The 14870-nt window shown below is 29.4% G+C and overlaps 1 protein-coding gene across 1 annotated transcript; it reads right to left on the bottom strand.

Annotated features, from left to right (window-relative positions):
* Nucleotides 1-1185: 1185 nt before the first annotated feature.
* Nucleotides 1186-14870, bottom strand: LOC107446008 (proteasomal ubiquitin receptor ADRM1). Its single transcript, XM_016060544.4, has 8 exons — nucleotides 14449-14870; nucleotides 13155-13271; nucleotides 11466-11694; nucleotides 10370-10648; nucleotides 7504-7542; nucleotides 6827-6987; nucleotides 3979-4081; nucleotides 1186-1370 (listed from the first exon to the last, which is right to left on the bottom strand). The coding sequence occupies exons 1-8, from the start codon at nucleotides 14650-14652 to the stop codon at nucleotides 1264-1266; spliced, it is 1239 nt and encodes a 412-aa protein (XP_015916030.1). The 5' UTR covers nucleotides 14653-14870; the 3' UTR covers nucleotides 1186-1263.

Genomic DNA, 14870 nt, shown 5'->3' with positions numbered 1-14870 from the left:
TAATTCTTTTACAAAGATTTAAATTCGTTCACTATATATCGCTATCCATTAACATTACGATATTTTATTATCCATTAAGATGTGATAATTTTTTATAGTTTGGTTTGCTAGTGCCCTAAAACTACTTTCTTCCATCTTTAATTTAAGTTTCAGATTTATATATGAATACGATTCGCATTAAAGTTATTTATTAATTATACCTATCACATTTAAATACTTTAAGAATCACAAACGCGATTTACTATAATTTTCAACGCGATTAGCGACTTGTTAATTGAAATTGTATCACTCGCTATTAATATTGATACCATCTATGAATTACATTCGTAACACATTTATATATAATTTACACAATTTTAAGCTTCTCATTAATGATTTAATAAATTGTTGTTGTTAATTTACGTCGCACTAGAGCTGCACAATGGGCTATTGGCGACGGTCTGGGAAACATCCCGGAGGATGATCCGAAGACACGCCATCACAATTTTGATCCTCTGCGGAGGGGATGGCACCCCCGCTTCGGTAGCCCGACGACCTGCGCGCAAAGTCGAGCACTCTACGGTAGCACAGTTTAACGAGGACCAATACCGCACACCCTCGGTCCCTACGCAGACTGATCCAAGTGGTCACCCACCCGCGCACTGACCGCAGCCAGTGATGCTTGACTTCGGTGATCTGCTGGGAACCATGTCTTAACGATCAGTCCACTGCGGGACTGATGTAATAAATAAAAAAAATATTCCATTTTGTGTTTTATAATTATTTTTATCATGATTTATTATCAAAGCATTGACATTCTTTATTCTACTAGTTTATTTCTATCTCTTCAGTCTTAAGATAGAAAAGAATAAACAGTTGTTTGTCCACTTCTAAATAGTCTAAAATAGTTGAATCAGCATTTATTCTTACATTTCATTCATGAAAGGATTTCTATCTTCTCCAAAAATGGAAAAGATGAACTTCTGGGCCAAAATTAGCATACTGAATTTTTGGCTAATCCAGCCATAACTCAGATCAGAATCTATAAATCCAGATTGTTATGATGCCTGTAGAATCAGAGCTCATGTTCAATATTTATTTAAATTGTAACATAAAAGCAAAAACTGTCGTAAAATTCAATATTTTTGTAGTTCCCTGACTTACACCATAAAAAATTTAATAGAAAACAAAAAACAAGACATAAAATAAATTAATACAGAAACTTTATTGTCAAACAAAAGGTTTCAGAATACAGGATAGTTCAGCAATAACTTTTTTCTTCCTTTAATCTAATGCCATATCTTCATCTTTATCTTGATCCTTCTTGTCACTAGAACTCCCTGAAGAACTATTTTTAGAATTTTGAAGAGCTTTAACAAAAGCTTCCATATCTAACGAGAAAAAATATATTTATTGCCAGCATACAAGTTTTCAAATGAAAAGTTCACCAAGCATACAGTTTAAATACTCAGTAAACAAACATGAATTTTAAAAATATAGTAAGAAATGGAGAGATTTACTATAGATTTAACAAATCACATAGAAAATGAATATTATGTTTACTTTTCGGCTAGAAAAGAATTTTAAGATGCTAAAAATCATATTACATTCATATATAATTACATATACATAAAAAAACTAAAAACAAAAACATTGGTAACATAACACAAGCATTTCAGATTTTAAACTATATGTACCGGGTACTTAATCAAGACAATTTCATTATTTTTCTTCAAGATACTCTAAAACACCATTGAAAAAATACATGCTTATTTAGGGATGTAGAATTCTGAAACTCAAAAAAAACAAAAACAATTCTCTTAACATAATGATAACTAACATTGAAACACTATATGTAGGTAATTCTACAAAAAACATGTCCAAACACACATTATCACAAGATAGGCTTGAGATAGAAATGTGTTATTTTTTTCATGCTTTTAAGGAGTAATTTTTTCCATATATAAAAATTATTCACTTACAGTTTCTTAAAAAAAATATATATATATATATATATATTACTTTTATGTCACTTTTCTTGCCTGTCTGAAACTTTTTCTTAAATTTATTTATTTAAAGTTTGCACACCAGCAATTCAATAATTAAAATATATTAACAAACTATGTATTCTTAAAGAAGTAAAAAAACTTTTTTTAACTGTTTAGACATTTAACTCATCAAGTTGTACTAGTTAAATGTTTGTCCCAAGTATTTTATGTCACTTTCTTGAAACATGAAATTTTTTTAAAATGCAAGTATGTCGTTCGCCAGACATTTTCTGAATTAGAAGATGGACTTAACAGTCAACATCGTTAAAGTAAGTTCCCTTTATTTTTCATGCTAAGTACCTTACAAAAAAAGTAAGTATGGATTTTCACAGATTTCTAAAAAGCTAATAACTCAATTTAAATTTGGAATTTAACTTAAATTTTGTTTTCTTTCATAACATTCAATTACTGCTGAGAACACAATTACTTTATAGGTCTGTTATATTGGAAAAAATATTTTCCTCAACAAAATAATTGTTTTTTCTCAAACAAGTCCATGGTTTTAAAAGATTTCTAAAAGAATAATTGAGAGATTTTACACTTTCTTTTAATATACTTATGTTTTGAGCAACTGTGTAATTTGGGATACAAAATGTAGAAGATACAAATGTATGTTGGGATACAAATGTTTGGGATACAGAAAAAAAGAGGGTGCAACAAACAAGAATAAAATAGAATTCATTGCAGAGTGAGATACGCATGACAACACTGATAACATTATTAAATCCGACAAAGATGATGTTCTGGAATCTTCAAATTTGTTGCTTTAAGTTATGTTTTAGAAGTTTTCATTATATTTTTTTGAAATACTCTTGAATAAATTATCTAAGCTTTTCTTATCCTCAATTTCTTCCTTCCTTTCCTTTTTTTTGTGAAAGTAATTTAAATGATTGTTTCTAAAAAATCTTTATATGTAGAGAAAATATGGGAGAAAATGCAAAATTAACTATACATAACTTATAGAAAATTGTTTTTGGAAGGGGTAAAGTTATACAGAGTTATTCATACCAATCTCATTGTCTTTATGACATCAATATTAAATGATAAACAAATGCATAACTTTATCACCATTGTATAAGTCAAACCCAGGATTTTCATAAAATAATAGGTTTGAAAAGTTGACTTATGCACTGGGATCTACAGTTAAATGATAAAAGAACTCAAAGTTTAAAATACAAATAGAGGGTTAATCTCAGAAGTAAAAATTTCAGGATACTATACATTCAAAGTAGCTAAGTTAAACGGTGTTTGAAACTATGTCTGATGCAAATATAAAATGAGCATAAAAAAATTTTAAAAAAAGGGAAAGTGAAAAAAGGCAACTTAGAACCATAAAATTTGCAAAAACTAACACAAAGCAATTTTACTATTGTTTATAAGTACCTTCACAAAAACCAAACCAATAAAGGTAATACCTTTACAGCAATAAAAAAAGAGAAATTAGAAACCTAACTATAAATTTAATTTTCTATTTCATGAGCATAACTTTAATTTATAATGATTCAATACACTAATAGGAAATCATTTCTATAATATTTCCAATGAAAAATGTCATATAATTTATTCTAATTCATTTAAAATAGAAAATTGTGGTATGATGTTAGAAAAATATTACAATTATACTTCCTCCCCCCCCCCCCAAAAAAAAGAAATAAATCATACTAAAATTAGTTACAAAAATAGATTGTCAATACAATGACTAATAAAAATGAGCAGCAAGATAGAAAACCTAGATTGAATACTGATTTGTTTATTTTTTTTAACTGAAGAAGACAAATTTGAGGCAATGTGAAAGATAAAGAGCTCCACAGAAAAAAAAAAGAAACGCTGAGTAACACAGAAAAATGCTTAAAAATTCAATAATTTTATATAATCTGGCATGTTCTTATAAATTTATAACAAGTGTGTATCATATGTACTTTACTGTGATGAAATAACTACAAATACATACCACCCGAGTTAGCCGCAGCAACAACTTCAGTTGTCATACCAAATTGTTGCATTAAGGGACCTAGTTGGCCAGACTGTAAAGCAGCACTGAACATTCCAAGAGCCTAAAACAATAATCAAATTTAAAAGGATTATAACCAGCTTTTTTTTAAAAATAACAATTATATAGCCCAAGTTGATTGCTATATATGTGTGTACTTGTATTTAAAAAAAAAAAAAAAGAGTTTCATATATACTTTATTTTTTCTGCAACCATCTGAATTATGAAGGTTAGCAACTTTAAATAGAAAAAATCCAGACCAATAATAAACCATGAACTAAATACTTTTTGAAATATTTATCTATTAATTACCCTTTTTACAATACAAAATACTTTGTTGAGCAAAATTTTTTGTCAATTTATGTCAAATTAAATTAAGTTCACTTTTTTTGCGAATAAATAGTATATAAAATTGTTTGTTAAGTTCATAACTAATAAGCTGAAGTTTTTATATAAGCATTTTCTAAATATTTTTCAGCACCCAAAAACTTATATCTTATTGCAGTATACAGCAATATTAAATCTTCAGCATTAATATTCTAAAGATATCAAATTTCAATAAAAAAGGAAGAAGGGAATGAAATAAACGAATGAAATTTTTTAAAGAGAACTAAATCTAAAATTGAAGTGAAATATCTTAGCTAATATACAGACATGCCAACCCGGTAGAATTAACATTCAGGAGTTTCCTCTACAAGAATTCAGGATGGGTAAAAAAGGTAAGATATGTGACATATTTAACACTTCTAATAGAAATATTTAAAATAAAAAACACTATATAAATATAGGAATGCAAGACATTTTACATTATAAAAGAGAACGAATTGTGGAATAAATGTAACTTTTAATCAAGTATGAAATTTTCTTCACAGTTTCATCGTTGCAATAATGTGCTTTTGTTCCACCTTCTGCGCTGTTAGTTCCTCCACAGCAATAAAACTTACATAAAACGTACATTCCTTTAAAATTTGTTTATTTAACTTTAAAAATAAATTGTATTCAATAACCATATTCACTAATACAACAATAGAGCACAGCAAGTAGTCTTGGAATATAAGTTATTTTGTCTGTTGCAATGAAAGAGTTAAAATCAAATTGGTAATATTTACAGCAGTTGAGTCTCCTAAATTTGGCACAGACACCAAAGTGCTCTACACTGTCATACTTCTCTCATTGTAGTATGTAACAAAAGAATACAACTTTGCATCCGACTTGTTGGTACCATCAGTCGATACTGAAAATGGATATTGTTTTATTATTTCTATCACACATTCTTTTTCAACTGTAGCTATTTCACCTATAATGGCTTTTTTTCTGTTCTATCCGTGGCATATTTCTTTGCAATACTATCGTTCGGAAACATTTTCCAGAACAATGGTCTGCGCAATTTATGGTCAAATTGTGCTCTATCAAAAATGATGTTTTAACTATGCTTCTGCCCTTAAAACGAATTATCGTCAGTGATCAGTGGAAAAAACTTTCCACCCATTGGTGTTTGCCCATTTACATGCTGCAAAAATTATCTTGCCCCTGTGAGCGATTAAAACATCACAAGCACAATTGGAACAAAAAGCATATGTGCTTCCTTTTCTTGTAACAATAACGGCAGGAAATTTATTGATATATGATTGGTTAAAATTATTTTTGCTTGAACTTAGACACCATAAAAATATTTTTTGGTTAAATATATGAAAACAAGCAATGATAATCACGATGCAATCCACGTTGTCTCAGTAAACAAATGAGCTCACATCATTTTGTTGCTGAAGGATGGAGAAAAAAAAAAGAACAATAAATTTGTTGCTAACATTTGAAAAAATATGCACAAATTTTTTTTAAAAAACAGCAGGATATGATAACAATTTCAATTATAGAGAGTTAACATGGTAAAATCTGACTCTTGATAGCTGAAATCGATATCATATCCTGGTGTCATTAGTCGATATCGTTCTGTAATGTCAATTCATTCATTTACGCACACAATACAAAATGATGAGTCCTATAAGTAAGGCGGCAAGACAAATAGAAGTGTGAAAGGAGAGGGGAAATGTTGAAGAGTCAAATACAGCTGCATTTCGGACAGCTAGTAGTTTGATAAGAGGGGATGAAATGTTACACAGGGAATGGAATTCACACGAAAAGAAAATCAAAACTCCCATTTTTACGGAAAAATTGAGTAATTTTGAGCCTGGCCACCAATTAAGGTAAAGTTCGGGATATTTTCAGATTAATTCCGAAAAGCGGGAGAAGAATACAAAATCCCCCGTAAAATGCAGGAGAGTTGGCATGTCCAGATATAATTTCAAAATAAAGCTTAGGACATAAATAATTATTGTATAAATAAATAAATCTTAGAGACTTTTTACAATATCAATGTTTATTATTAGATAATTATAAGATGCTTTAACTACACATTAAAGCAAGTCCTGGAAGATGTAATTAACTTCAAAAAATTAAATTACAACTATTTTATGTGAAAAAATCTTTGGAGATGGATTTTATTAGCAGTGTTTGTTACCTATGCAGTATTCTCTCGCAGACTTTTAAGAATGTTGCTGATATGTTTCAAAGATTCATTGTGAATGACAAATATTGAATAAAGAATCTTTTAAAAGAAGTTTTTCTTTCTTTTATTTTTGATTCCCTTGTTACATTAATTTTAAAGAATTGTAATTAAGGAATGTCATAATAAACACTGACATATACAGTAAAGCAATATAACTTTAGGTGAAAAAGAATACAATTGTTCATTTATTTAACCATATCCACAGTCTTGCATGAACAACAGCTAAATAGAAATAAATCATACTTGTTGAAACTGAGGTGATTGCACAGTGGACCTCAGTTGATCACTTGGCACAGGTGGAACATCTGATGATGGTGGCAAAAAACTTCTAACTCTATCCATCAATTCTTGGTTATTAAAGAGAGGTTGCAAAGCCTCTGCAGTAATGGCAGATGAGAGATCAACTAACATAAATGAAACAAAATTATAAAAATCTCTGCAGTAACGTAAACAAGTTAAAAACAAAAAGATTATTTTGATTTTCTTTATATGGTAAAAAAATATTTATTAGAATTGTTCTCAAAAAATTGCATAAGTATAGTGGGAGAGCAATTTGCTTACTTTTGGTGAAAAAGGATGAATATAGCTAAAAATTTCAAAAATATTAATAATAATAATAAATGCTTACGTCATATTTATGCTGTATTTGATTTGGTTTGGCTGATAACAATGCAGTATAATGAACTATTGTTAAGAACATAAGATTCAGTCTTAATGATTCTGAAGACAATACAGGTACATATGCACACATAATACACTATGACAATTTAGATCAGATAGTGGTAATAATCACTTGGCTTCACACCATTAATTTTAAGTGATTTTCGAAAGAACCTAAATGCTCAGAATAGGTGTATGACTATCAAACAATTTAGATTTCTAAAATACAAATATTTTAATTTAAATAATGAATCAGTTACCTGATGGCTTTGGAGCACTTTCAGATGCAGTGGCAGGTACTAAATAACAATGAAACAAATCAATTAATTTATATCATAATAAAAATGTAAGGACAATGCCAGAAAGTAAATCTAAGAGAAAATATATCTTATACTTAAGAAAAGTTAAAAATTTCCAATTGTTTAAAATCAGCACAGATAATTAAAGAGTAATATTATATACAAGCATAAGCACTACTTAACTGGAAATACATTTAACTTGCTGCAAAACTATATGATGTCAATATATGTAATACATATAAGAGTATAATAAAGCTTAAAGGTCCATCAATGTTCGTTAGTGAAAGAAATGAATACTAAGAGCAAACATTTTATTACAGAAATCAGATCATAGTGAAATAAATTAATATAATCTAAAAAAAACTTAAAGATTTGTGAAGTATTCATTCGCATCTTATAAGGTTTAGTCAAGTTGACAATTTTACATGAACCAGACAAACATCAATTCTGGTTTTCCTGACCAATTTTCCTATCAATTAAATCAGTAACAAAAAGAATTGCCACAAAGAAATTGGATGCCGTGCATTTCTTTTTCTTTTTTTAATTTGTTTTAATGCAACTTGCATCAGCAACAGTTATTCTTTAACAGAAGTAATAACAGCAAGTTTATAATTGTGACGAATGTTAAGAATATACTTTAAAAAAAAAAAATTTTCCCAACATAGTAACAAAATAATTTAATATATGAAATAAGCAAAAATTACTATTTCTTTCCTTTAGAACCAGTGGATGTTTACTGAAAATTGATATGACTGAATTGCTTCAATTTTTAAGTTTAATATGGTAATTCAATTACTTGCTTTTTGAAATGACACAGTTAAGAGTTTTATCATAGTATCATAATTCTATTTTTTTAATATTAAAAAAATTTAAAGCAGTGAAATGAGAAAAAGAAACCAAAACAGTACAGATTAAGAAACTTATAAAAATATATGACTAATCATTTTCAGAAACTTATAATTTCCACTTGCCAGAGATGTAAATACTTGTACAATAGACTAGATAAGTGTTAGAGAAAGAAGGATAAGAGAATCTGAATGGTGAAATGCATTCCAACCAGATGCATTTCAAATGCCTTTTACCAAAACAATATTACACATGGACTTTCACTTTAATGAAAGCACTTGCACATAAGTATATAGTGTTTTTTAACAATAAAGATCACTCATTTACACATATCATTTATTAAAATAATAAGTTCTTTGTTTAGAAAGAAAGTTGAAAGATAATTTGTGCTTTCCTTTATTTAAAATGTTGAATCTTTAATCAAAAGAACAGGAACAGTTATAATAATTTGTGGTTGTTCCCCTAGCTCAGGTTTGAAAATGCCCAATGAAGTTAAAGGGAACATTTATTGCAATTTTGTGAAAAACAGATAGCTAATGAATTTGGAGCATATGATGAGTTGGTACAATCAAATCAATGATATTGCATTACTTATTTATAAGGACCATTCAATAAATTAACACAAAACTACAACAGTTTTAGATTAAAACTTAGTAAGAAAAGCAACTATATTTGAAATTTTAACATATTTTGTTTTTGATGATATTCTGTTAATAAGAAATTGGAACCCATTTCACCAATTTATAAATTTTTACGACAACTGTACACCATACGACATAATATGCAATATAATACTAAATTCACTCCTGTTGAGCAAATTTTTTTCACCCTACTCAGACTATTTTCACTATACTTTTTATCACTTTTTTTTTTCAAATATGTTCTGTGACTATATCACATTGTAATCATTTATTTATTTTATTTTTGATATTGATCTGCTTTTCCTAACGACTATTCGATTCACATTTATGAACTAACTTAATTATAATAATAATTAAGTTACAAAAAATGATAAGTACAGAATAATTACATAAATACCAACTGGCGAAAAGGTTACTAAAAACTATATAATTACGAAAAATCTACAATAATTATTGGTATACTTTTCCATTTTGCCAAAGCAAGTAAATTTGACTATTTTATTTATCTCATTGAAAAAAAAAAAAAAATAGCCATCATCTAATAAAATAAATAAAAAATCTGTTGAATTTATAAGCGCCTGGTGATTTTGCATTGGCAACTTTAATGGCAAAATGAAAAAGTACCTAATAATTAATAACACGAATAATGAATATAAACTATTTTAATCATTACAAACAAGGATGATGATTAAAACTGAGTTAATCTAACTAAGCAAATTGTTTTATTATAAGAGTCATTACCTTTTCACATATATTTTTTAATAAATTAGTTCACTCATAATTAATATGTAATTAATTTTATATTATATAAATGGAAACCTAATGCATATTACAATTATACCATAATTTTAAAAAATTCAGTTTTAATAAAGTAAAAATAGGAGACATGATTTTTTTTTTTTTAAAGAATAAGATTCAGGTAGTTTTAAATACTTATGTTGTGTTTTCTAATGCCACTATCAGCAATCTTGCTTGGTAAAACCACACAAATTTTAAGCAGAGGGTGTGTTTCGTGTTTTTTAGTGGTGCCACCTATGGCCAAGAATACAACTTCAGCCACACACTCGTCACAGCCCGTTTATAAGGAGGACCATTTCATTCATCCACAGATCACAATTTTGACCTGAACCAGAGAAGGATCAATATACAATTCAGTACACCCAGAAGTATAATTTGTTATGGGAACATGGAGGACTGATTTAACATGCAACAGTCACCATTTACTACACGGGGAGTCTTCGGCCGGCTGGGATTAAACTCTTGGACATGGGCCCAATGTCCGACCAACCAGGCTATCCCAGCCCTTTAAATATACATAAAACTAAGAAAAAGTTACTCACAATTAATGCCAGATAATATGTTTTGAAGATCACTCAATTGAATAGAAGAAGCAGAGGCTGTAGTAGTTGAAGTTGTAGTAGCTGGTGACGGAGTTGTTGTCACAGCACTCTGGGTAGTGGCTCTAGTGCTGGGGGCAGTAACAGTCTCAGTAACATTATGAGAAGACTCTGAACTGGATAAACCACTTGAGCTACCAGTAGCCGACTGACCACTAGATGGTCGACTTCCACTCAAAAGGCTGCTCAAACTAGGCATTTGATTTATTCCTCCAACTCCTCCTAAAAAACATATCCATGTTAGCCATTAAAATTCCCTGATTCTCTCAACACAATTTAACGACAAAAACATTCTGTAATTCAAATAATTTTCAAATGGCATATAAAGATAAAAAAATTCTGACATCTGAGTTTAAACAATTATGATGACTGTCAATATACCACCAATACTTTAGCCAAATGATGGTTATAGTTAATCTAATAAGGAATTTTGAAATTTAATATCTAGATGACAGTTTTTTTTTCTCCAATAACTGGTGAGCACATGGATTAAAGAAAATGTCTTCATTGCGGAATATACAATATATGTTAAATTATTTAATAAAATTTTAGGCTACAACAATATGAATAGATATAGAAAAAAAAACATCAATATAATGAAAGGGTTTGCATCAGTGAATCTTGTGTGTTGTGAAAAAATAATAACATTTTTTCTGACTAGATGTGAACATGCCCCTTGAAGCCTATTAACCAAATTTTTGGTTAGAAATGTCTTTAACCAGAATTTTACATTGGATAACAAAAAATTACACATGATCAACTTGCTGAGAAAGGATCTAGGTTAATATAATTAAGAAAGTATCAACAAGCTGAGTAGATTTAAATTAAAAAGTTGTAAGTTAACATACTGAAAACAGAAATCATATAACTTAATGTTTTAAATAAACAATATAGGTTATGTTATTTATTAACTCTTATGAGGCAGCAAATAGAATGTCTAATTCTTAAGGAAGAGACAACAAATTACTTTCATAGAAGTCAACATGACAGGAAGACAAAAAACATCTGTTTAAAATAAAAACAGTTCTAATTTTCTCACCGAGAAGTTGTATTAGTTGCTGTTGACTCATATTGTTCAATAAACTTTGTAAATCCCCATCACCTAAAGAGCTTAACTCTGATTGCAAGCCTCCACCGCTCTGAGAAGGAGTTGATGATCCACCAAGAGATCCTCCAGTTCCACTGCGAGAGGATCCACCAGCAGGAGGATTGTTCAAATATTGGTTTACTTTACAGCAAAACTCATTATCACGATCAGTTTTAGGTTCCTGAAAGAGATAAAGGAATAATCATTAAAAGAAAAGAAACACACTAAAATAAAATTCAAAGTAAGTTTAATTCTATTATAAAGTATATGCACTTTAGTATGACCCTTCCATTATAACGACTGATACATAAAGTTCAGTTTGCTATTTTATTTGAATATTAAGTCAATGTACATTAGAACATCTCTACTAAAGGTTCATTCCAATTTAATAAACAAAATTAAGTCATTTAAGTTGGATAAAGCTTCAAAGAGAAAATTCAAACCATTTTTAGATTTAATGTTACCATTCATGCATCATTCATTTAATGTGACATTCGTGTATATTATACATACCTGATTTTCATAGAATACAATAAATTTCTTAATCACACTTTTTGCATTTGAAAATTATATTCACTCTTGTAAAATGTCAATCGCAATCACTCTAGTGAACTTTCATTATTTTTGGGAGGTTTATTTTAGAGTTAAGACATATGATTTTTGCAGTCATCATGATGTATGTTTTTTTTTTTTTTTTTTTTTTTTTTAAATAAAAAATGGCAGCCCCGAGCCAACATATTATTTTGAATGCATCTATCAAGTATTATTTTAAAGGGTACTTATACATAGAGTAGCAGAAACTCTCCAGCAAGTCAACAGATGCTGAAGATTGTTACAGCATTTAACTTTCACCCTACATTTGAATTTTTCATAATAATTATTATTTCAATCATTTATTATGGAAAAAAAAAATTGTGATCCCACATCAAGGAAGAGTTTGAGGACTATGACTTCTTATGAACAGTCTATGAGAGTTTAGCAACATTAAAATAGTGAGCCACACAGAAGTGTTTCATCTTAAAAATGAATTCACAACAAGATGTGATTATTTTTCAACATTGCATTTTCTTTTTAACCTTACTTTTTGTTGGTGTTCAGTGGCTACTAAAAAAATAAATATTGAAAACTTGATGGCTTCCAGAAAATTTGTTTAATGTCAAGCTCCTTTTTTTAATCTTCAAAAGTCCCGCAGTGGACTGATCGTTAAGACACGGTTCCCAGCAGATCACCGAAGTCAAGCATCACTGGCTACGGTCAGTGTGCGGGTGGGTGACCACTTGGATCAGTCTGCGTAGGGACCGAGGGTGTGCGGTATTGGTCCTCGTTAAACTGTGCTACCGTAAAGTGCTCGACTTCGCGCGCAGGTCGTCGGGCTACCGAAGCGGGGGTGCCATCCCTTCCGCAGAGGATCAAAATTGTGATGGCATGTCTTCGGATCATCCTCCGGGATGTTTCCCAGACCGTCGCCAATAGCCCATTGTGCAGCTCTAGTGCGACGTAAAGTAACAACAACAATAATCTTCAAAAGGTTAGTGCTGATAGCTAATTTGTCCTTTTATGTACCTAATTATTAAATAATGAAGAACAAATCTGATAATGTAATATAACTTTGATAATGTAAAAAATGCTTATTTTTCATACCTGCAACCAATAAAAGCATCTTCTAGAGGATGATTTAAATTTTAGCACATAGACTCTTCCTGTGGTGCACTCTGGCACTTTTTTGAAGACAACATCATCAGGAAAAATAATAAGATCCTAAAACACAGTAATTCATTAAATAATTTCTAAAAAATATTTAAATAGCAAAATAATACAAATGTTTGAGAGGTCACAGCAACCTCCCATCCCGAAGCCCCTGTTTGCAAACTATTTCTAGAGTTAAAAGTTGCGCAAATGAAATATTTAGATATAAGAAGATTATAGTTAGTTTAACTTTAAAAATTAGTCATGTGGTATTGAAAGAATTCAATTCGCAAGCTACTGTTTTTGAAAACAGATTCTACAACAATACAAACTAATTGACATATTTGAAAGTTAACTTTAACTTCAACATATCTCAAAATCATTTTACAAAATATTTGGTGAAGCACCAATGGGACCAAGTACTAAAATGAGGAAGAGTGGGAACTGAAATTATCAAAGATAATATTTTATCTATAATTATCAATTCATCAGAATTTTCTTTACTTAATTTATTGATGTTTTTATTTAATTATAACCTTTATAGTTTTTCTCCCCATTTACACAGAAACAAGTCTGAATATTTTTATTTGCATATTTATTTTTAACTATTCTATCTAACAATCTATAATAACTTACATATTTATGAATCATTTATTAATAAAACTTATACATCAAACTGTTTTAAGCAATTAAAAATATTCCACATCTATTTATTGTTTTCGTCTTTATTGACTAGAATTCTTAGCAATAGCTACAAGGAATAAAGTATCACAATCCCAGCTTAACAATAAAAATGTAGGGTTATGTTGATTGCTAATTTCGCAATAGTATAACTGTCTTAACCTAGCACTATTGCGTTTAACTTAGCATAATAATATAAGAAATTTTCTTAAGAATCTTTTCTTGAAGAAAAGATGATAAAGTGAAAATTAGCAATATGTACATTAAAGTTCCGGAACCACGTTTCGCCTCTCTAAGAAGTACCGGAACGTCATATTGATGCGGTCGGGCTACTACGCAAGATTTCAAGAAGAGTTTGATATTAAGGAGTACAAGCCAAAATATTGGAAATTATGATATCAGAACATTTATAAATAACTTCAAACTGTTATATTTTTGATGGAAATACCATATCAAATGCAAGGTATTGATACAGGATATCATTATTTGCGTTGGTTAAAATTTTAAGTTGAATCACAAGTAAAATAAATTATTAGAAATAAAAAAACTACTCCTTTAAAGAACTCACATCTTCAACAACTCCAGTAGTACGATCTTTCCAACAGAAATGCATTAGAGAATCATCAGCCTGATAAACATAAACAAGCCCTTTTCTTTTGTCTGCACTAACAATCATATTCTTCATACTCATTTTTCCAGCCCGGAATTCTACCAAATATTTGTTTTGAGACTGAGAGGATGAAGATCCCCCAAAGAGAAATGGACGGGTCATTGTTGTAGAACAACTAATTACTTAAACGAAAATATGAATATACAAAAGTAAGTTCTTGCTTCTTATTATAATTCGGGTATGACGAGCACAAATAAGAATTTAATCGATTCTCTCTTCTCTTAGAACTAGTTAGTGAAATAATGCTTCGACCTCAACTTCTATCATCATACATGAAAGGCGATAGGAATCAAGACCATTTGCGATCACAACGCTTGAAT

The sequence above is a fragment of the Parasteatoda tepidariorum genome, chromosome 6 (genome assembly GCF_982258835.1).
Source record: "Parasteatoda tepidariorum strain Cologne lab strain chromosome 6, Ptep-v5.0, whole genome shotgun sequence".
NCBI classification, from domain to species: Eukaryota; Metazoa; Arthropoda; class Arachnida; order Araneae; family Theridiidae; genus Parasteatoda; species Parasteatoda tepidariorum.
Note: the sequence above shows the minus strand (reverse complement) of the source record. Positions and strands in the feature narration are given on the sequence as shown.